The 22,622-nt window shown below is 37.6% G+C and overlaps 1 protein-coding gene across 1 annotated transcript in view; it reads left to right on the top strand.

The window, feature by feature from the left end:
- The first annotated feature begins 442 nt into the window (after window positions 1-442).
- Window positions 443-22,622, top strand: part of LOC150077098 (transcriptional adapter 2-beta-like) — a 201,889-nt gene continuing 179,709 nt past the window's right edge. Inside the window, exons 1-2 of the mRNA XM_090385784.1 lie at window positions 443-455; window positions 571-668. Of these exons, the coding sequence (XP_090241910.1) occupies window positions 449-455; window positions 571-668 (105 nt within the window). The 5' untranslated portion in view covers window positions 443-448. The remainder of the gene's footprint in view (window positions 456-570; window positions 669-22,622) is intronic.

The following is a 22,622-nucleotide window of genomic DNA, read 5'->3' as shown; positions in this document are numbered from 1 at the left end:
TTCAATTCTCGAAATAATACTACCAATAATATTACCTTCTTTGTGGATTTTTAAAGACAAAACGTGTACACCTGACCTAATACGCAAATGCGGTTAAAACTGAGCGTGTTACACGTTGTCACACATGCCGCTTCATCAACTACTTATCAATGGCTCTTAGGTTGTACATGCCAAGTATACCAACGCCGAAACTTTTAGACGCTAACTCAGCAAACACTGTGGTCTGACTAAACTGCTCGACCTGAGGACAGCTGCCACAGAGAATGCGTGACATCGATAACAGCCAGCATTACCCAGAACACTACCATTCGCATGACATCGCTGAATCCTACCGGTCTATGGCCATTTCAGCATACCTCACTTCCTGCGCGTCCCTGGCTCACTCACGCGAAAGGAACCCTGGGAGCCACGCCGCAACGTCATAGGCGTTGATCGTGGAACAAAGAAGATGGCGGGTGAGTGAGTTGCTTCGAATTAACGCCAATAATTATTGAATAAGCTAAGCTCTGAGCTTAATTTTTACACATTTATGACGTTTGTTTACTTAGGTATCATATTTCATTTATGTAGGTACCATGTTGAAGTACGAATGCAGTTACTGCCTGGAGGACATAACGACTATACGTGCAAAATGTGCAGAGTGCATAGACTTCGATCTTTGTTTACAGGCAAGTCACATGACCTTAGTCCCTGCCCACTAGCCTTGATATCTAGAACCAGTAGAGGGCCTCTAGGTGGTAAAGTAACCGGCAGTAAATGGGTGCATGTGCCGGGGTCAGGAAATAGGCTGCTACTTAGCTAGTACATGGCAAGTTTTAAATTGTAGGTGTTATAAAACTTTACAGTTTGCGAAGAGTGCCCTTCTTTATGAAGTAGTAAATGAACCCTTACTTTTTTTATTTTTAAGTCAAAAGGCTTATGGGTACCGGCAATTGTTTTTCTTAGATTTATAGTGGTTATTTCACATAGAAGAACAGTATTTAGAGTTCATCTGTTTTAGACGAATACACTATATGTTAAATTCAACAAGCAGAATTTTATGAAAACATAGATTTTGAACTTTTTTTCTTTTTTTTTTTTTTGATATTTATATGTGCCTATATCTAACAACAGGGTTTGAAGTATGAGAACCAAAATGAAAATTATTAATTTAGCTCTAAGTATGGAATATGCCCTTTAACAAACAGTTTTTTTAAATTTAAAAGCTTTCAGGTATTTTCCTGTTCATATGATTTACAATGAGAACTCTTGTGTATTTAAAATTATTAATAGTTTTTGATATAAATCTTTTGAGAATTCTCTGACAGAATACTAAAGGCCCAAGTATAATAATGCAAACATAAACTTCGACTTTTATAACAAGTTTATTCATTATGAATTATTAATATATATCATAAACGACCCTTATACCGTGTGGAGTTACTAATATATTTTATTTAAGTATTAGCCTAAACTAATATACGTTTCAGGTATTTTGCGGATAACCATCATCAGACCGTGCTGTCTGGGAAACAAAGATAAAAGTTACAAATTAGGTTTTCATTGATTTGGTCACAATTTAACTAAGTATCAGTTCTAAGATGAATTAACAGATGTTCATTACTATTTACAATTACTCTGTCATTAATTATAAGTTGAAATAACATTTGAGAGTCTAAGTTATAGTTACGATATAAAGGAGCAATCCAATGTTACAGTAGAAATTGGTTACAATGAGCTCTTTTTATGTTACATTGCTGTTAACCTATTTTTATATAAAATGATTAAATTAAAATCTAAATTAAATTCTTACCTGCTGACCGAATCCTCTTTCCGGGTTCACAGACCTGAAGTGAATGGGTAAGGGGTTCAGTCAGTAGAACATTTGTAGGACAGTGATTCATTTAATCATCTGATCAGATTTTAATTTAATCATCTTATATAAAAATCGGTTAACAGCAATGTAACATAAAAAGAGCTCATTGTAACCAATTCCTGCTGTAACATTGGATTGCTCCTTTATATCGTAACTATAACTTAGAGGGTCTCAAATGTTATTCCAACTTAGAATTAATGACAGTGTAATGGTAAATAGTAATGAACAACATATGTTAATTCATCTTAGAAGTGATACTTAGTTAAATTGTGACCAAATCAATGAAAAATATAATTTGTAACCTTTATCTTTGATTCCCAGACAGCATGGTCTGATGATGGTATTGGCAAGATACCTGAAACGTTATCCAATGTATATTAGTTTAGGTTCATGCTTAAATAAAATATATTAGTAACTTCACATGGTATAAGAGTGGTTTATGATATATATTAATAATTCGTAATGAATAACAACCACAATGTCCTTCCCAAACTAAAATAAGTTTATTATTTTGATATACTTAAGGAATATATACAAATAATTTACATCAGAATGCAAGTCTGCCAATATAATTACTAAATAAAAACTCTTAGTTTCTAAATACAATTTCAGTAAATAAATAGAAATGTATGAATGTGAAAATGAATATTGTATAACCATTTTATAATGTAACGAGTTATTACAGACACACAGTTATGAAATGTATGAAGCCATCAGTAGTGTCCCTTTAAATTAAGCAGTATTATTCAGTCAGTGTTTGGATTGACGATAATCTGGAAAAAAGTTAAAGTGTACAATATTTTATGAACTGGTAGGTTTTATGAAACACGCTACTGCATACTGCCATCATGCAAATCACATGACATTTATTAAACTATGTATTGCAAATACATGTTTTGCATAAATCACGAAGTCTTTATAGCACCTGGGATGTAATAAAGTGGTATGTTGGGTTTGCCATTTACCACTCATAAAGAGAGATTTGGGTTTAAATACCATCAGAACTGGAGTAGTTCTAAAAGGCCACTTCAATTGGAACTGTGATTAGTTATTCTCAGGCAGAGGGAATTGGAATTTTCAGCTCACAGAATGTTCACATCTGCCCTTGAACATGCAGACACAATAATACACTATAGTGTCAGTACCTGAATTTCTAAATGATGCACGGAAGTGAATATTCTGCATCTTCGAAAAAGAATGTGATCATATTTCCTATTACCAGAAAGTAGCCGTCCAGTTCTACTTTGAATTTAACTCATTAATAGCCATGAGACACAAGTGTTTTCCTAATTTTTCTAAGCATTAAGCCACGTCATACATGTCACAGTTTACTGTTTGAGCTGTGTGATTCCATATGTAATGCCCCAGACAACATATACTTGAACATAAAATGTATATGATGGCTTGCAAACCCAAATGTATGATTTTGGTTTCACTTTTTTTTTTTTTTTTTTTTTTTGGGCAGTTCATGTTATATTTATGAAGTGACCACTGATTTCAAAGCGTTTGTCCCGCTGTCCTAAAAGACATCACATTTTATCAGTTTTTTACTGGTAATGACACAATAATGAAGTAGATAGTATTTGTACTTTTTGGACATTTATTTGGATTTATAAAATATTTATTGCTCATAAATATACAATAAAATGTAGTTTTTCAGTGAATAATTTAAATAGGAGGAAATAAACCTAAACATTTTGTCATCTGGTCTGTGTCATGGTACAGTCCCTTTGCTCATGCCCAGGAGCAACTGCTCAATTGACTATGTTTCTTAAGACTGAGATTATAAATAAATACAAATTATCATTGTTTATGGCTCTTAAAAAAAAACAGTATAGAATAATAATATAGAAAAATAGCATAGAAAGCTGTAATATTATAACAATGATTAACAGAAAAGTGTGGTTTTATTATGAAAATAATACTTAAAGAAGAACAATGCAACGTTGCATTTGTGGAGCTAAACTCTAATGCTTATGGTGGTTGGTCTGATGTAACAAACAAGCAGCTGTTAAATTTCGTATAATATTACCTACTGTCAAGTGCATGCAACACTCTGACTGCCAGATTTTTCAGTTCACAAAATTGCAAGGTTTCCTTCTTTAACTCATTTTTCACTCTTACAGGCTATTGATTTTTCACTTTCAAAATTACATAACTCATCATAATGTGGGAACTTGGTTTGGGTTTAGAATATCTGGCCACTTTATGTATTTGGCACAGTATACTGTTCATGGTATAATTATATTTTTGAAAAACGAAAAATGTGGACCCTAGGAATCTATTTTTTTATTAATATTATGGCAATTAGTGCATTAACCTCAATCCATCTTGTCAGGTAATTTATTTACTTTATTTAATTTTTCACTCCCCAAGATTTTGTATTCATCCGTGTTTTCTGTCTTTCCTATGAATAACAAAATAGCTCCCTTCTTCATTTTGCTGTTCCTTTACCTTATACTCTTCAAGGTACATGGTAGAGGCACATGATGTAAGAAAGCAAGCTTATACAGCATCAGCCAAAAAAAAAAAAAAAAAAAACCTTTCCCATTTCACTGATCCATTCATTCCAAATGTTTGTCTAGTTCTGCCTTGAATTTATTTAAGCAATCAACTTCCACAACAACAGATGCTTCTCTCCTTCCCCAAGCTGTCTAGTTGTCATGCTTTGTATTATATGCCTTTTGAGCAGTTCTTCATACAGACATTGATTGGTGCCCCTTGCCAATATGGTTGCCATATTTTGAACCTCTCTAGATGTGTGTCATTTTTAAATACAGCCTCCAGACCTGAATACAATATTCTAGACACAGTCCCACACAAGACATCATGGGCCTTCCTAGCCAACTATTTACAATGGTAAATTTCATATATGATTGCCTTAACCTCCAAGTATTTTTCATCTTGAACCACTTAACTCACTTCCCCTCCAAACTTATAAGTAACTCCTAGAGGGCTGAACCTACATGACCGTAAATACTTTTTTTTTTTTTTTTTTTTACGAAAATCCCAGGAAGTTATTAGTATTAGGTATTTCTGTAGATTATGCGTTTTGGGAAATACAGTGAAACTCCTTTAACAGACACCTTGTTGTGGACACTCATGCTCAGGTCCTAACCCTAAGTACAGGGTGGCCATAATTTAAGTATCTCTATTCAGAGCTCTCTATAGCTCTAAGTAATAAGCAGAATGCCACCAAAATTGGTAAGTAAACTATGCAAGGCATGGGGAGAAGGATCCCGTGGGAAAAAAATTAGTTCAAAAATCTGCCGATAGAGCATAATATGGTGCTGTAAAAGAGGAAAGACATGACAAAGTACCAACAAATAAATAACTAAGACAAACCTTAATGAAATTACAAATTTTTTTGTAAAAAAAACAGAAAGAAACTGAACTAAACTACCAGAGGAAATAGTTTCACAGTTCCAAACTCACTCACAGTTTACACCTGATGGGCGATGATGTTGCTGATGGTGGAGTTGGTTTTCGATGTGATTACCATTGTTCTGGACTAGAAATTGCATTCGATGCACAGTGTGTTCCACTGCGGAATGCAGCAACTCTGGAGTAACGTTCCGCACATGCTGTGTTATGTTATCCTTTAAGACAGCCAGGTTAGGGACACTTCCTCGATAGCCTTGAGGTGACCCCACAGGTAAAAATCACACAGTGTGAGGTCAGGCAAACGTGGTGGCCATGCAATGGGAAACAAACGACTAATGACTCTTTCTGTAGTAAAGTGATGCCAGAGAAGCTGCTGTACTGGTCATGCGATATGAGGAATGCCATCTTGCATAAAAATTGTCTCATCCAGGCATCCTGTTTGCTGCAGTTGAGGAATAATGAAACTGATCAGCATGTGATTATATCTTTGTGCTGTAACGGAACAGGTGGCTGCTCATGCTGGGTGCAATTCCTCGAAAAAAGTATGGCCCTAGGATGAAATTTGAAGTCACACCACACCAGACAGTGATTTTCGGCAAGTGCAATGGGATTTGCTGAATAGCATGTGGTGCTTCTGAAGCCCATATTCGGCAGTTTCGAGTGTTGACAGTCCGATTGAGATAAAAATGGGCCTCATCTCCCTAAAGAATGTTCCATGGCCAGGCATTGTCCACTTCCATTCTGGCTAAAAACGTTAGAGCAAATGCCATTTGTTTTTCAGGATCATCTGATCTTGTATGGATAATAGTGGATTAGTTTCCGAAGAATTTTCTAAACAGTGGAATACGGGACTACTAGTAGTAGCACCCGTGTGCTACTACTAGTTCCAGCAGCTGTATCCATGGATCAGTCAACGATTGCCGTTGCAACTTCCTCTGCTACCTGAGGTAGAACAGGCTTCTTTCCTCTTCCAGGCTTAACAACAAAGGGCCCAGTTTCCTCAAATTTGTTAATCATCCTTCTAACTGCCGCAGCTAATAAAGGACCTTGATGTAAGTTCTTACTGCGTCTAAATTCACGCAGAGCGGTTGCTGCATTGCATCCATTAACATAGAAGAACGCAATTAAAGTGCAATCAGGTAGAGTGAGATGCATTGTTAACAGTAAACTTACAGAATATGCTTGCGATGTTTGTGTTGTGCCTTTATAGCTCTATACTCCCGGGAAAATTTAAATTAACTGAGATTTATGCAAATTTTCTGCTCTCTAAGGTGTCTTATTTTTTTAGTTTGGATATAAAACTTTAGTGCAATTCAGTTTCCTTCTGTTTTTTTTTTTGCAGAGCACAAATAAAAATTTATAATTTCATTAAGGTTTGTCTTAGTTATTTATTTGTTGGTACTTTGTCATGTCTTTCCTCTTTTACAGTGCCATATTATCCCCTACTGGAAAATTTTTGAACTAATTTTTTTTTTTTTTCAAGGGATCCTTCTCCCCATACCTTGAATAGTTTACTTACTAATTTTGGTGGCATTCCGCTTATTACTTAGAGCTACAGACAGCTCTGAATAGGGATACTTAAATTATGGCCACCCTGTATTTTAAATTATATGTTAAGCGACCTCTCCAAGGTGGACATTCTTTAGTATGGATGCGGACACTTTGATAGTTGTCCTTTTTGATTTTCCAACCTCCCTGCAGTGGACAACACTTAAATATTTTTTAAGGGTAACATTTCAGTTGAACGTGTTTATTGCTGGTGACACACGTTTTCATAGCTCTTCATTTAGTATTTGGTGCACGGCCAAAAAAAAAGGAAAAGGGAAAAAAAAATAATAAAAAAATTGAATAATAAAAGGAAATAGACAATCTATGCATTTCCCTTCTCCCATAGATAACTATCTGGCTGACCTTTGAATTTCCCCAAACTGTGAGCCTCTACCACCCATGTAGATAACTTCTTCCAGTAATTTATAACTCGCTGTCTAAAATAACACTTCCTGCAGTCCAGTCTAAACATCTTCCCCGTAACTTGAATTTATGGCCCCTAGTTCTAGAATCATTAATAACTATGAAAATTTTGTCCTCGTTCATTTTATTTTGCCACTCATAGCTTTAAACACCTTAGTCAAGTCTCCTCTCAGGTGCCCAGTTTCAAAGCTGTGCAACCTACATATTCAAAGTAGTTCCTCATATGAACACCCTTTTGCCGGCCTCATCAGGTGAGTTACCTGTATTTGTACCCTTTCAAGAAGCTCGGTGTCTTTTGTAAATGCAGTCTTCATATTTGAACACAGTATTCCAAGTGTGCTCTAACAATAGCCTTATATTTGTTATTTGTTAGTTATTTGGTTTTTAGGAGCATTAGCAACTAAGGCCATATTGCTCCGTGATATGCGGTGGTCATTCCCTTGACCTTTCTGCATCCGCCGTATTTGGTGGTGACGGGCTCGAACCCTGGTCTAATCAAGAAGTGTGTGCTAAGCACTGCTGCTCCTTCCCACCTGGCTACGGAGGCACCTTATAGCCTTATATAATAGGATTTGGTTTTTAGGAGCATTAGCAACTAAGGCCATATTGCTCCGTGATATGCGGTGGTCATTCCCTTGACCTTTCCGCATCCGCCGTATTTGGTGGTGACGGGCTCGAACCCTGGTCTAATCAAGAAGTGTGTGCTAAGCACTGCTGCTCCTTCCCACCTGGCTACGGAGGCGCCTTATATAATAGGATTATGACATCCTTACCATCCCTGAAGTCTAGGTCACTCTGAAGAAGCTCTGTTTGGCAGTGATCATTAACTACTCTACCAATCTTTACATCATCTGCAAATTTAGACATCACGCCCTCTATCCGTTCATCAATGTCATTTAAGAAAATCAAACAACAGTGGCCTCGATGCTAGTCTCTGGGGAACCCCACTTACATTAACCCAATCTGAGGAATAACCATTTATCACAACCCTCTGCCTCCAACCCTGAAGCCATCCTGCTATCCATCTAAGGATTTCACAAGTGATTCCAACCTGTTCCAGCTTATAAAGTAACTGCTCATGTGGGACTCATTAAAATGCTTTGCTGAAATCTAAATAAACAGTGTCGAAATTATTCCCTAAATCCAGCTCATGAGTGATCTTGTCAAAAAAGCTAACCAGATTTGTTAAACCCGATTTTCATACATTCAAGAATGAAGACCTTCAAAACCATGCTGCTTATTATTCAGAATTCCATTTTTATCTAAATGATCCAGAATTCCACCCTTGATCATTGCCTCTATGATTTTCCCTGCTACTGAAGTTAGACTGACCAGTCGGTAATTTCCCACTACACTCTTAGAACTGCCCTTATGTACTGGAGATACATTGGCACTTTTCCAATCCAATGGAATCTCTTCTGAGTCCAGCAATGCTCTCGTAATTAGCCACAATGGTTCAATGCACTCACTTGCCTTCTTCCTTAAAATTATTGGGTATATGCCACAACCCCAGGAGTCTTACTTGCCTGTAGACCCAAGTTTTTTTATTTAATTAATCATGAAATTTCAATATCATTAATTACATATTTTTCAACTTCACTCCCATAATTTCTCATTGACATAAAGGGTTTTCTTCTGTAAATATCAATGCAAAATAACTGTTGAGTTCATCTGAAACATCAGCTGGGGTATCTAATACTATCCCATGTCCATTAAATAAGAGTCCTCTTCTTTGCATTTATATATGTGAAGAATTCCTTGTCTCCACTCTTTGCCAGTGATTTGTCATAATCTGGCTTAACCTTTTCTGTGGAACTATTACAGATCAATTTGTACCTGTTCTAGGCTTCAGTACTTTTTATTGCTCTAACTTTTTCATGCTGTCTTTTTCTGCTCAAGTAATCTGGCAACTTCATTATTCATCCAACTTGGAATCCTCCTCGTGGAGCATTTTTTTTTTAATGGTATATATGCATTCAAGGCTTCTATGATTAACATTTTTAAGGTATACCATAATTCAATTGTATCCGATCTCTGTGAAATATCTACCCAGTTAATAGAGGCCATGTAGCACTCTAAGCCACTATAATTTCCTTTCCTGAAATTATAACCCATTCCTTTGCTTTAATTACTACTACCTCTCTTTCTCTCTCGTTTTGTCGTCCACCGTAGAACTCTGTGATCACTTCCATGCTTCTGGTTGCTGTCGGTCAGCCTTATTATGTCATCTGGTTCATCGGTGGTGATCAGGTCTAGCATATTCTTTCCCTGACATGTTGATACAAATAACAATTCCCATTTGCTCCTGGTGCACTATGGCCATAGATGCTGATGCACCAAATAAATCCCCAGTCAGTCAATCAACCAACCATTTGCTCTTCTCATTTCCATTTGCTTTCCGTTTGCTTCCATCGATTAGAGGCAAATTAAAATCGCCCATAATAAGACATTCTTGCTTACTTGCCCATTCCATTTGCATGTAGAGGCTCTCATCATAATCTACACAATCACCTGGCCTTTAGATTACTTCCACTCTCATTACACCTTTGCTTCCAATGATCTCACACCATATAAATTGCATACTAGCATATGAAACATCTGAGTCCGGGAAAGTTTTCATCATGCACAGACATGCTTTTTATAAGAAGAATGACCCCATCACCCATTCTATCTTTTCTAAAGACATTGTAAATACCATACTGAAACCTATCATCCGCTATCTGGTGGCGCTATGTTTCTGTAAGCCCTATTATGTCAGTGTTACTTGTCACAACAGCAGCTTGAATTCACTCATTTTATTTACAACACTTCTGACTTTACTGTATAGACAATTAAGACTTAGTGTTCTTCCTAGTTCATTTCACAAATATACGTGGTCTCAATTCTAATCTCAACCATTTCCACTTGCAGTCTGTCAAACCCCATGTACTTTTTCTGACAAATTCTCAGTTATCGGTTGATTCGACCACTGCTCATCTGTTGTCTAAATTATTCGCTGTATGATTCCTTTCACCTCAAAGGTGATACGTGTGCATATATCCATTCTGGAATCTCCTCGTTTAGATATTCTCTGGTTTAAAATCTCTCTACCTTGTGCCAAATTCATCTGTTGTCTCTACCGTTCTCCCAACTCCACTAATCACTTGGAGCTCTTTGACTTCCTCTCTTTGCATCTTAACTTTCTCCAGCCCAACTTTCCTAACAGTGAGGTAATTTTCCTTGGTGATTTTAATGTTCACAACTCCAGCTGGCTTCCCTTTTCTAGTCACACCGACCCAGTTGGTTGAGATGCTGAGGCTTTTGCAGTTACTAATGACCTTCCACAGATTGTTTATTTACCTACAAGAATACTGGACAATCCTAAACATGCAGCACGCACTCTTGATCTTTTTCTCACAAACAACCCCTCTAAGTACACGGTCGAAGTGAGTGGTCCTTTAGGTACCTCGGATCACAACTTGGTGATTGTCTCTTCTCCAATGGAGCCTTTATCTCATGGCTATTCCCAACCTCGTATTGTTTGGCATTACAAGAATGCAAAATGGGATGACCTGCAAGATTTCTTTTCCTTGGTCAAATTACTGTTTTAAAACTTCTGATGTCAACTTTTGCTCAGATCGTATCAGTGAACTTATTCTTGTAGGAATGGAATCCTTCATTCCACACTCCACTTTAAAATCTTGTCCTTTTATCTAAACCTTGGTTTTCCAATAAATGTGCTAAGGCTGTTCAATAGAGCGTTGCATATCGTAATTGGCTTGTTTCCAAATCTTCAGATACATTTTCTGTCTACACCAAAGCTAGCAACAATTGTAAAGCAATTATTAATCAGTCCAAACTAGATTTTGAACAGGCTAAGAGTAGAAAACTTGCTTCTTGCCCTAATGGTAGCCGATCATTCTGGTCTCTTGCCAAAGCTATTGCCTGCAACTTTTGCCCTTCTCTGCTCCCACCTCTGCCAAAACCAGATGGTTCTGTTGTCACTTCAGCCAAGGATAAAGCTGACCTGCTAGCATCCCATTTTTCTTCCAACTCCTGTATCAATGATCTTGGTAAAACACCTCCCGCCATTCCCAACACACTCCATTCAATGCCTACTGTGGTCTTCCATCAAAAGGATTTTGACGAATCTTGATGCTAAGAAAGCTCCAGGTCCTGATGGTATTTCTCCACTTGTTCTCAAAACCTGTGCTCATATCCAGCCAGTTCCTAAAAAGGGTGACAAATCCCTCCCATCATATTATTGTCCCATTGCAATTACTTCTACTCTTTCTAAAGTAATGGAGAAATCAATTAACTGCCAGCTCTTAAACTACCTAGAAACCTTCCGTTGATCAATGATCACCAGTATGGATTCCATCAGTGTCGATCCACTGGTGATATTCTTGGCTTATGTTACCCATTTATGGACAGATTCAATGGAAAAGTTTGATGAAACACAAGCAGTTGCTCTTGCCATTTCAAAGGCTTTCGATCATGCTTGGCATAAAGGTCTCCTAAACAAGCTTCCATCTTATGGTTTGCCAACTGTTTTTAGCAATTGTCTATCCAGTTTTCTCACTCAGGGTGATAGTAAATGGCTCTCTGTCTTCTAACTTTTCCACTAATGCTGATGTCCCCCAAGGTTCAGTTCTTTCCACCACTCTTTTCCTCTTGTATACTAATGATATTCTTTCATTGACTGGAAATCTTATCCATAGTTTTGCTGATGATAGCATGTTGCATTCCACTTTCCATTTTGAGAAACCTTGCCCTGCTCAATCAACTTCAACTTCTCGAAAATCTGCTACCAATTCCTTAAATGCCGATCATCAGGTAATTCTCCAGTGGGGCAAAGGCAACTTAGTTCATTTCAACCCTTCTAAAACTCAGTCTTGTCTTATATCTCGTAAAAAGGATTCTTCTGCTGCTATGCTTATCTTTGGTGACACTCCGATTTCTAAGCAAAATGATATATCTCTTTTGGGGATTACCCTGACTTCTAATCTCTTGGCACAAGCACATTACAAATATTGCTTCCTCTGCATCTAAAAAACTTTGTTTTCTCTTTCGCTGTTGGTGTTACTTTTCTTCCAAACATTTGCTCACTCTGTACAAATTGAAAATTTGCACCATGAAATATTGTTCCCACATCTGGGGCGGTGTCCCCAAAACCTCTCTCAGGCTTCTAGATTCCATTCAGAAGAGGGCAATTAGGTTAATTAATGACTCCTCGCTAACAGAGTCTCACCCCTCGCTGTCTCATAGATGTACTGTTTCTGCTCCATGCCTTTTCTACAGATACTTCCTTGGGCACTGTTCTTCTGAATTGGCTTCTATAATTCCTGCTGTCTTTTTCAAAACAGTCCGAACACGTGCCGCCACCAGCTAACATCCATTTACTGTCCAAATTGAAACTCATAGAACCAACTTTTCATATTCCTCGTTTATTCATTCAACTGCCGTTTTCTGGAACAACCTTCATACGTATTTCCTGAAAATTACAGTCTACAGAAGTTCAGGTCTAATGTCAACAAATATTTTCTTTCGTCTTCTCGACCTCCAACCCAAGCACAGTACTAAGTACTTTATGTTCTAATACCCCTTGTGATTGGGGTTTTCATAAAAAGAAGAAAAAAAAACCCTGACACTCTCCTTGAAGTTATTTAAGTAAATAAATAAATAAATTTTCTGTTTATATGCCGGGGTGACTACACGGTCAGAGGAGTTTCTTGTATTCTATACAAGAAACAGTACTATATTTAGCAGTCACAGGCTTGAATCTCAGTCACTCAGGCACATGTACTTTTGGACATGTGCCTGAACTACCTAAACACTCGGCTACGGTAGCCTTGATTTAAAGCTTGCTTCCCTGGCATTAGTCACCCTCAGGACATCTTGCTAATATTAACTGTTGCAGTAACAAACAAGAACTCTTGAGGTATATACAAGTGTTTCTTTGACCAACATTATCAGATAAATGCATACCTATATTACCCATGCCCCCCCCCCCCCCCAAACCAGCAGTTTCTCTGAACCTTTAAGGTATCCTCAGTGATATTGCCAAGAACTCTTGCACCGACTTTGTTTAAATGTATCCCATCTCTACGAAACAGATTCCTTCTGCCTATAAGTGCGGACCAAGCTGATAAAAATTTCTGCCCAAAAGCCTTGCAGTCTTTCAAGCCTTGAGTTAATCCACAAGGTTTTCAGCCTATAATCCCTCCTATCATGACTGGGCAGAATTGCAGACACATAGACGTCCTGACCTAACTCGTGGCGGCGCCTCCATTGCCAGGTTGGCAGGAGCAGCAGTGCGTAGCACACGCATCTTGATTAGACCAGGATTCGAGCTCATGACCACCAAATATAGAGGATGTGGAAAGGTCAGGGAATGACCACCGCATATCCCCGGAGTAATATGGCCTTAGTTGCTAATGCTCCTAAAACCAAATAACAAACAAACAAACTAACTCGTGGCATTTCTTAAGCATGGTCCTATATTTGTCTAACAAATTGTCAGATCATGTGTGCTCAATATCATTAATCCCCACATGAATAATAATATTCTCTTTACCCCCCTCCTAAAAATCTACTCCATGCAGACATACCTTGGTTCTAGTCCACCTATCATTATTACAAAAAATATTTCCTGTTTCCACAACGGAGTCTCCTTATAGAACTAAGTCCTTTTGAACCAGAGCAGTTTGCACTTATTTATTTAGTTCTGGCAATGCACCAAATTTTAACTTTAGATCAGTACACTCTGTACAATGGTGACGAAGAGAGGAATCACCAGATGAGCTATGATTATTGACTAGGTCGACCTTGGAATACATGCACAGGTTCTGCAAACGGTGAAATCATTATTCACCTGGAAATCACCATCGGCTATTTCTGTATGAGTCATGATACCCTCTGATGAACTGTTCAAGGTGGATCTTGAACTTGAAATTTACTAAATATTACGGAATGTAACTTTTAAAAAAATATATTTATAATATTATTAATCAAAGATGAAAGAGCAATAAAGCCCAATATGTCCTATTATTATTAATCTTAAATTATAAGAGAAAACCTCATACTTTTATTGTAGGACTGTAATTCTCTCAACACTTGTTGAGAGAATTACACGCAGCCCGTGGGCAAATTATCGCCATTTATGATTCAAAAACATCTAGAATCTATTGCAGGATCACCAAAAATGGTGAAGCGAGTACAATCAGGAGATCTCCTGGTTGAAACAGCCACATCCAAACATTCTGAGTGGCTATTAAAGGCTACTACATTTGGTGGATTGCCAGTGTCTGTTACTCCTCACAATACCTTAAATTCATCTAAAGGAGTCATCATAGAATGGGAGGCGCCTCCGTAGCCAGGTAGGAAGGAGCACCAGTGTGTAGCACACGTGTCTTGATTAGACCGGGGTTCGAGCCCGTCACCACCAAATACGGAGGATGCGGAAAGGTCAGGGAATGACCACCGCACATCCCCGGAGCAATATGGCTTTAGTGCTAATGCTCCTAAAAACCAAATAACAACAACAACAACAACAACAGAATGGGACTTAATTACAGTGTCTGAAGAGAAATTAGTCCAAGAACTTAGCCATCAAAAGGTAATCGCTGCTAAAAGAATTATGACAAAAAAAGATGGAAATCTCATTCCAACTCGTTCCATCATTTTAACTTTTAGTACTCCTGATTTGCCATCCTCAGTAAAAGCTGGATATTTAAACTGCCGAATTCGTCCATACATCCCGAATCCTCTTCGCTGTTTTAAATGCCAGAAATATGGCCATTCACAGCAGGCATGCAGAGGTGACGCCATCTGTCCTATTTGTGGAACAAAAGATCATACACAGGCAGATTGTCCAGCCGCAATTCCCATTTGCCCCAACTGCAAAGGCAATCACCCCGCCTTTTCTAAATCATGTGAGATGTGGAAAACAGGTAGGACAATCCAAAAATACAAAGTAGAATATAAAGTCACATATCCCGGCACGCAGACAAATAATGTTGACCATGCCAAGTCCATCATATGCCTCTCGAACCCGAAGTTTTCATACAACTGCAATTCAAACAGATGTGTCAATACCGCCCAATGTCTCGATAACTAATTGGGTTAAAGCAACCTTATCAACCACTGGAAAAGAAAATTCTAAAACTAAATCCGGCAATGCCACCAACACCCCAATTAGTATCCCAACTTGATACTGTGACAGTCTCAAATGACGCAGAAAGATTGAAACCTAATAAAGACTGTAAGGAAACTGATCCACCAACCAACACTATGGAAGTGGATATACACCAAAATTATGAAGAACCAATCCTAGAACTCCATGCCGATGACACTATGGATACTGGACGCCCCTTATTCCCAAAAAAAATGCCCTGCATACAAAAAACAGTCAGATGAATCATCTTCAGCCAAACCAAAATAATGCCTAACATCATACAGTGGAATTGTAGAGGACTAAGCAGCCATTCTGATGACTTAGGGGATTTAATCTCTCAGTTTAATCCCATAGGTATATGCTTACAGGAAACATTCTTGTCACCCCAAGTTTCGCTGAAATTCTCAAATTTTATGATATACAGACGAGATAGAAGCTCAAAGTCTCCTGCCCGTGGAGGAGTAGCCATTCTTGTAAATACTAACATACCATCCAGACCGATCCAATTAAGAACCACCCTAGAAGCTGTGGCAGCTCGGATTGCAATTGGTATTTCAGTTACCATTGTTTCGATTTATATTCCACCATCTCTATCACTTGCCCTATCAGAACTTCATAATCTTATTGTACAACTTCCAACTCCAATTTGTCTTTTCGGTGACTTCAATGGGCACCATCTGTTGTGGGGATCAGCTACAATGGACAGAAGAGGCAAGTTGATTGAAGAATTTATAAATAATAATGACCTAAATTTATTAAACTCTGGATCTCCTACCTACAGAATCTACTTCTCAAATTGACTTGTCAGTTTGCTCACCTTCCGTCTTTTGAATCATGACATGGTCTGTATTAACCGATCCTTTTAACAGTGATCACTTTCCGATCATTTGCTCCTTACAAACAGAAGTAACACCAAATCCTGATCAACGATCCTCTTGGAAGTTTAAAAAGGCAAACTGGGATGGCTGTTCTGCTCAAATACTTCTAGACAGATTTTACGTTAAAAAAGAACCTATTGATATGATGTAAATACTTACATCACCAATCAGAGTCTGACTGTAGCAAATACCTACATTCCAAAATCCAAGACATATCGCAATCACCAAAATCACTGGTGGAATGCAGATTGCTTCACTGCCAAACAGGAAAAAAACCGAGCTTGGAATAATTTCCGTAAGAATCCCACCACTAATAACCTCATTGCTTATAAAAGGCTTAAAGCAAGGCAAATTAGACGGAAAGCGAAACGAGACTCGTGGATCGCTTTTGCCTCAACAATCACAAAAGACACCGACACACACCTCATCTGGAAAAGAATACAGTCACTAAATGGGAAATTCGCTCGTATGCCCTCTCCAATACATCATTGGAAAGGGAAAGACCTATCTACAGCTGAAGAAGTTGCTAATGCACTTGCTAATCATTTGCTATAATCTCTGCTTCTGCCTCCTATGGGTCCACATTTCAGAACATCAAAGCTAGTGCAGAACAATATAAAATCAACTTTTTCACGCACCGCTCTTTCCCGTACAACCAACCCTTTACATTCATAGAACTTCAAGAATCGTTAAACAGATCTTCAAACAGTGCTGCAGGCTCAGATGGAGTTCATTACGTTATGCAGAAGCATTTAATTGAAGAAGATTTGAGTACCATGTTAATCTTTTATAATCGGATATTCTCCGAAAATGCCTATCCTTCTTCCTGGCGTCATTCTTTCATTATTGCCTTACCAAAACCAGGAAAAGATCATTCCTGTGTTTAAAACTATAGGCCAATATCTCTTATGAGCTGCCTGGGTAAAATTTTCGAAAGGATGGTTCACACTAGGCTTACTTACATCCTGGAGTCACAAAATCTCCTTCCAGATCATCAGTATGGCTTTCGGAAGAATAGATCAACACTGGACGTGCTTATCAAAGCCGAAACTCATATCCGCAATGCCTTTGTCATGAAGCAACATCTAGTCATGGTCAACCTAGATCTTGAAAAGGCATTTGACACTACATGGCATCATGGGATTATTATGGACCTTTACCACTTGGTGTTTAGGGGCCATTTGCCGAATATAATTCAAAATTTTCTGCAATTGCATTCTTTTCAGGTCCGATATAAAAATGTACTCTCTGCATCTCACATTCAGGAAGGAGTCCCGCAGGGATCGATACTTAGTCCAACACTATTTTCAATCCGAGTTAGCAGCATAACACGAGATATCCCAAAAACTGTTGAAACTTACATGTACGCAGATGACCTTACAGTTTCTTGTCAGTCTCAAAGTATGAACACCATCGAACGGCAGCTCCAACTTGCCATTACCAAAATACAATCGTGGACTTCACGGAATGGCTACAGACTATCAGAAAAGAAATGCACTCTCACCCACTTTTGCAAGAAACAAGCTCTCCATCCCGCTTGTAAGTACTGTTAAATTCCTTGGAGTGATATTAGATAGCAAGCTGAACTTCCAAGCTCACATCTCTCATTTAAGAAATACATGTCTAAAGCATCTGAATATACTACGATCAGTCTCGGCTATATCATGGGGCGCTAATCGGTATACTCTACTGCATCTTTATAGAACTTTAATCCATTCACGGCTAGATTATTGTTGTCCGGTCTATGACTCTGCCAGGAGCACTACTTTATAACATCTAAATATTGTCCGGCACAGTGCTCTCAGGACTGCGTTGGGCGCTTTTAGGACTTCTCCAATTCAGAGTCTTTATATCGAAGCACATGATCCTCCATTACATCTTCGTAGGAAATCATTACTGCTCCACTACGCTGCTAAGATCCAGAGTCTTCCATCTCACCCCAGTTGGGAATATCTTTATAATGCTCGGTGAGATTTGTTATATGACAGCAAGCCAAATGAAAACAGACCCACTTCACTCAGGATTAAAGAGCTTTCTCAGAGTTGGCATATCAATTTAAGCGATATATTTCAGGACACAACTGCACCTGCTCCACCTTGGACATATGTTTCTCCCTCCCATGATACATTTTTTCTGGAGTGGGGAAAGAATACTGTACCTTCCTTTAATATCAGGCAGTTGCACTTAGCTCACGCTACTCTGAACTCACATGCCTGTAAAGTCTATACTGACGGATCCAAAACAGCCCGTACGGTTGGTGCTGCTGCAGTTTTTCCTTCTCTAACGGTTACTGCCTCACTACCATTAGCCTGTAGCGTCTTCACAGCCGAATTATATGCCATCAAATTAGCACTTAGTAAAATTATTGAACTTTCCATCACACCTGCCATAATTTACACTGACTCGCTCAGTGCTGTTTCTGCCATAAGGACAAATTTCTCATCCTACCTTGAAACACATTCATTCTCAGCTATTTTCCTGCAGTGTGTCCAATCAATCAGTCAATCAGTTTTTGCTGGATCCCTGGCCATTCTGGTATTCCGGGAAATGAAAGTGCAGACCTCGCAGCTAAACATCCTCAACCAGCTGTCCCAGAACACCTGAGGGTTCCTTACACTGATTATAAGCCTGTTATTCGCAAAGCAAGTTACGACAACTGGTCACAGATCTGGAAAAGTAACGCCAACAATAAACTTTACCAGATAAAGTAAGAACTAAAGCTGTGGCTCTCAAGCTTTCGACAAAACAGACGAGAAGTGGTACTGGCAAGACTGAGAATTAGACACACTCATCATACCCATCTGTTCCTGCTACTGGGAGAAGATCCACCCCAGTGTTCATCCTGTGATAGTCAACTTACTGTTAGCCATTTCCTCTTTGATTGTCCCTTATATTCAACCATACAGTCAAACACTTTTCAGTCGGTCTCTAGGTTGAACCTCTCACATGATTTAACTCATATCCTGGGAAATGAAGCAAACATAAAAGAACTTGTAATCTATTTAAAATGTATTCGCCTATATAGGAGTATTTAATTTAACATCTACAGCGGTATATTTCGACTAAATAAACTATGAGCAAACACAATTTGGCCTCAGTAGCCCTTGTGTCGTTGAGCTAAATAACAACAACAAAACCTAGTGGTACTTTTATCTACAGATTCTTAATGCATGAATAATCACTGCTGATAATCATATCAAGAGTATTATTCCCTCTGGTTTGCTCTCGCACATGCTGCTGTAGAAAACGGTCATCCAATAAATCCACAAAAGTCTTGCTAGTGTGTGAGTGACCAACCCAGAAGTTCCAGTCAATATCTGGAAAGTTAAAATCCCCCATTACAAGACATTCTAATTTACTGGCCCACTATTTCTCTGCACAATTGTTCATTGTACTCATCAGAGTCATTGGGCTTATAACACACTTCTACTCTCATTTTTGCTTTCTCTGTTCTTATGTCAATTAAACTGACTCAACATTACACTGACCACCCATGTCAACTGGATGCACTGCCTTAGATTTTGTTTCCTAACTAACAGCATAGTATTACCCCTCCTCCCTTTTTATCCTTTCTGTACACATTGCACTCCCCAAATTCATTCTACATTTCTTATATCCATGTGGCACCATGTCTCTGATATCCCAACAATATTCGCCTTTAATGTCTTGAGCAGCACTTCACATGGTTCATAATTAAAATACTAAGAAAGATATTTATTCAAACACACTACAGGCTATGCACCCGACTATAATTTATCTCACAGGAAATTACTAATGTACATACATAAATACTTACAAATTTTAAAGACAGTATAGATATAAATCTTCAAATACATTTGAGAGGTGTAATATACATTTCTAGTTGTATATCAATCTGAATAAAAAAAGACAGTGTAGGCTTTTCATGAAACTCATCAAATGGATGGATCAAATATTTTCAAATGTTAGTAAGTAAATTAATATAAAATAATAGTCATTTTAAAATAAAATCATATAAAAATGTTTTTAATCTTAAATGTAAATAATTCTTAAAACTGGCATATTATTTAGTTAATGACTATTACAGTATAAAAAATCTTTAGAGTATGAGGTGTCAAACTGCAGAAATTCTGCTACATATTAGAGGCATCATTACATTATACTTCATATTGTGAACTCCTTCACAGTGAGTTGTCAATCATTTATACTTTGAATAGGTAATGCTTCTCTAATATAGAAGACTATTGTTACTTATTCTTAGTGGGTACCACCACCCAGGTGGCTAGTTGGCCCCTCCTCAGCGTGAATAGGTATAGGGTGGTATAAAGCTGAAAACCCAGTTGTGAATTTATTTCACAGCTGGAAATGGGAAGTGTCACTTATACAAAATATGAAAGTTAGGCAACTTGAAGGATTTCACAATATACAATGTAATGTAATGATGCCTCTAATGGTATAACTTCATTTGGTTCAACTGCTGTCGACACCATGCTTAGCACCAACTATTAGAATGCAGTGAATAGTATGTAATTAAGTAATAGTACCAGTAGTTGTTAACTGAAAAAAGAAAAAATTAGTTGCTTAAGAATTCAATACTACAGTAATTGTACTTTTATGCAATAAAGTATTGCCATCAAATAGAGTATGTAATTGTTGTTAATAATAATATTTACATAAGTGTAATTCTAGAACGATAATACAAATAATGTGACTGTTAACTAATATTGAGATGAATGGGATTCACAAAACTGAACTTGGCAGCCAGGTTTTATATCCTATACTCATTAGACTAAGTTTCATGACTTCTGCAAACCATAAACTTATGCAAATTATAAGTTAAATTACAAGAACACTGGGTTTCTGAGATGACCATATGAGCAGTATAATGGTGGACAAAGATTAACTGAGAAGCATAGGGTAATTGACTCTTTGGAATGTGAAAGGCAAGGAAAGCTGTATGAACAAGTATGCACATTGGAAGAAGCACAATGCTCAATGCTTCTACAGTCATGGAGGAGTAGTGCAAAATCATGCTAAAAACCAAATTCATGTTGATTGAACTTGTGTTAGTTAGTGACTGGATGTACACTTCAGTAAGGGCACTGTGTATTTGCCTAGTTTCCAGAGATTTAAATTACAGAATTTCAATTATTCCTAAAAAAAATTTGAGATTCTGTAAAAAGCCTTTTATGCCACTATGTAATTTTGCTGCTCTACTTTCTTCCCGTTCCAATTGATTTATGTCTCCCTAAAATGAGGTTTCCAAACCAATATGTAATATTCCAGTTGTGATCTAACCATTATCTTATACAGTGAGATATTCATCTCTAATTTTCCCTGTGGCAAAATTCCTGTATATTATTGACAGAACCTCATGAGATGTTTAGCAGCCTGTTTGTACTGCTCAGAGAACTTCTAACCAGTAACACACCAGGATTTTTCTTTGGAAATTGCTGATTTTTAAAGATACTGCTTTGATCTAAAAAAAAAATTGCTGTATTTTCCAGATGATAAAACACAACAGACTGTAAGATGCATTTTCAGTTTAGGAGGCAAATTTTTGGAAAAAATACTTTATTGCCTGTTTCATTCATAAATGCTTACGAAATGAAATGTACAGCAAAGCTTTTATTCATAGTAGAATGCCAAAAAGTCATAATCACTAATGCCATTTGTTATTACTGATATTATGTCCCAATATTTCTCATTCTTCAGTGCCTTGATGTACATTGATAACTCCAAATTTCTTGAAATTTAGCAACTGTTTCATGTTTTACTAACTTCCATGACCTTTTAACCCATTTGCACAGTTGTCAGATTGTTAGTAATTTCATTCATCATGTTGATATCAAAATTTGATTATGCCTCCATCCAGTGGGCCAACTCCAAATGTATTAGTGTTAAACAGCTAGTTAATTGAGATGTCCAGTGGCTGCTGGTTAAGACCTGGTTGTAGCTAACTTGGCATGTAATTCAGCAACCATTCATAATTTTGCCTTTGTTACATGTCTAATTGAATGGTTACACACAAGTTTGACATTTTAATGAAGGTTTCTCTAGCCATCACTGTGTACATCAGTCTACCTTCAAACCATAAGATGCAGGAGAATTTTGGGAACACTTTCCAATAAAAAGAAGTCTCTTCTGGCTTGGAAAATATAATACTCGGGTTTTTATTTTTTTTATTGATCCCTTTCCGGTGGGGGGGGATGAAACCAAGTGACTTTTGGATACTCTCCAACACACACATATATGTATATTCATATTCCTTTGGTCCCTCATGAAAAAACTTTCCATATTTTCTACCATATAAGATGCGTGCCTGAGTATCAGACAAATCCATAATTTAGCAAAGATTAGTTCAGAAAAAAAAAAAAAAACATTTTTGAAGAACTGATTT

Source organism: Mastigoproctus giganteus, chromosome 12 (genome assembly GCF_048544385.1).
Source record: "Mastigoproctus giganteus isolate SK-2022 chromosome 12, ASM4854438v1, whole genome shotgun sequence".
NCBI lineage: Eukaryota > Metazoa > Arthropoda > Arachnida > Uropygi > Thelyphonidae > Mastigoproctus > Mastigoproctus giganteus.
Note: the sequence above shows the minus strand (reverse complement) of the source record. Positions and strands in the feature narration are given on the sequence as shown.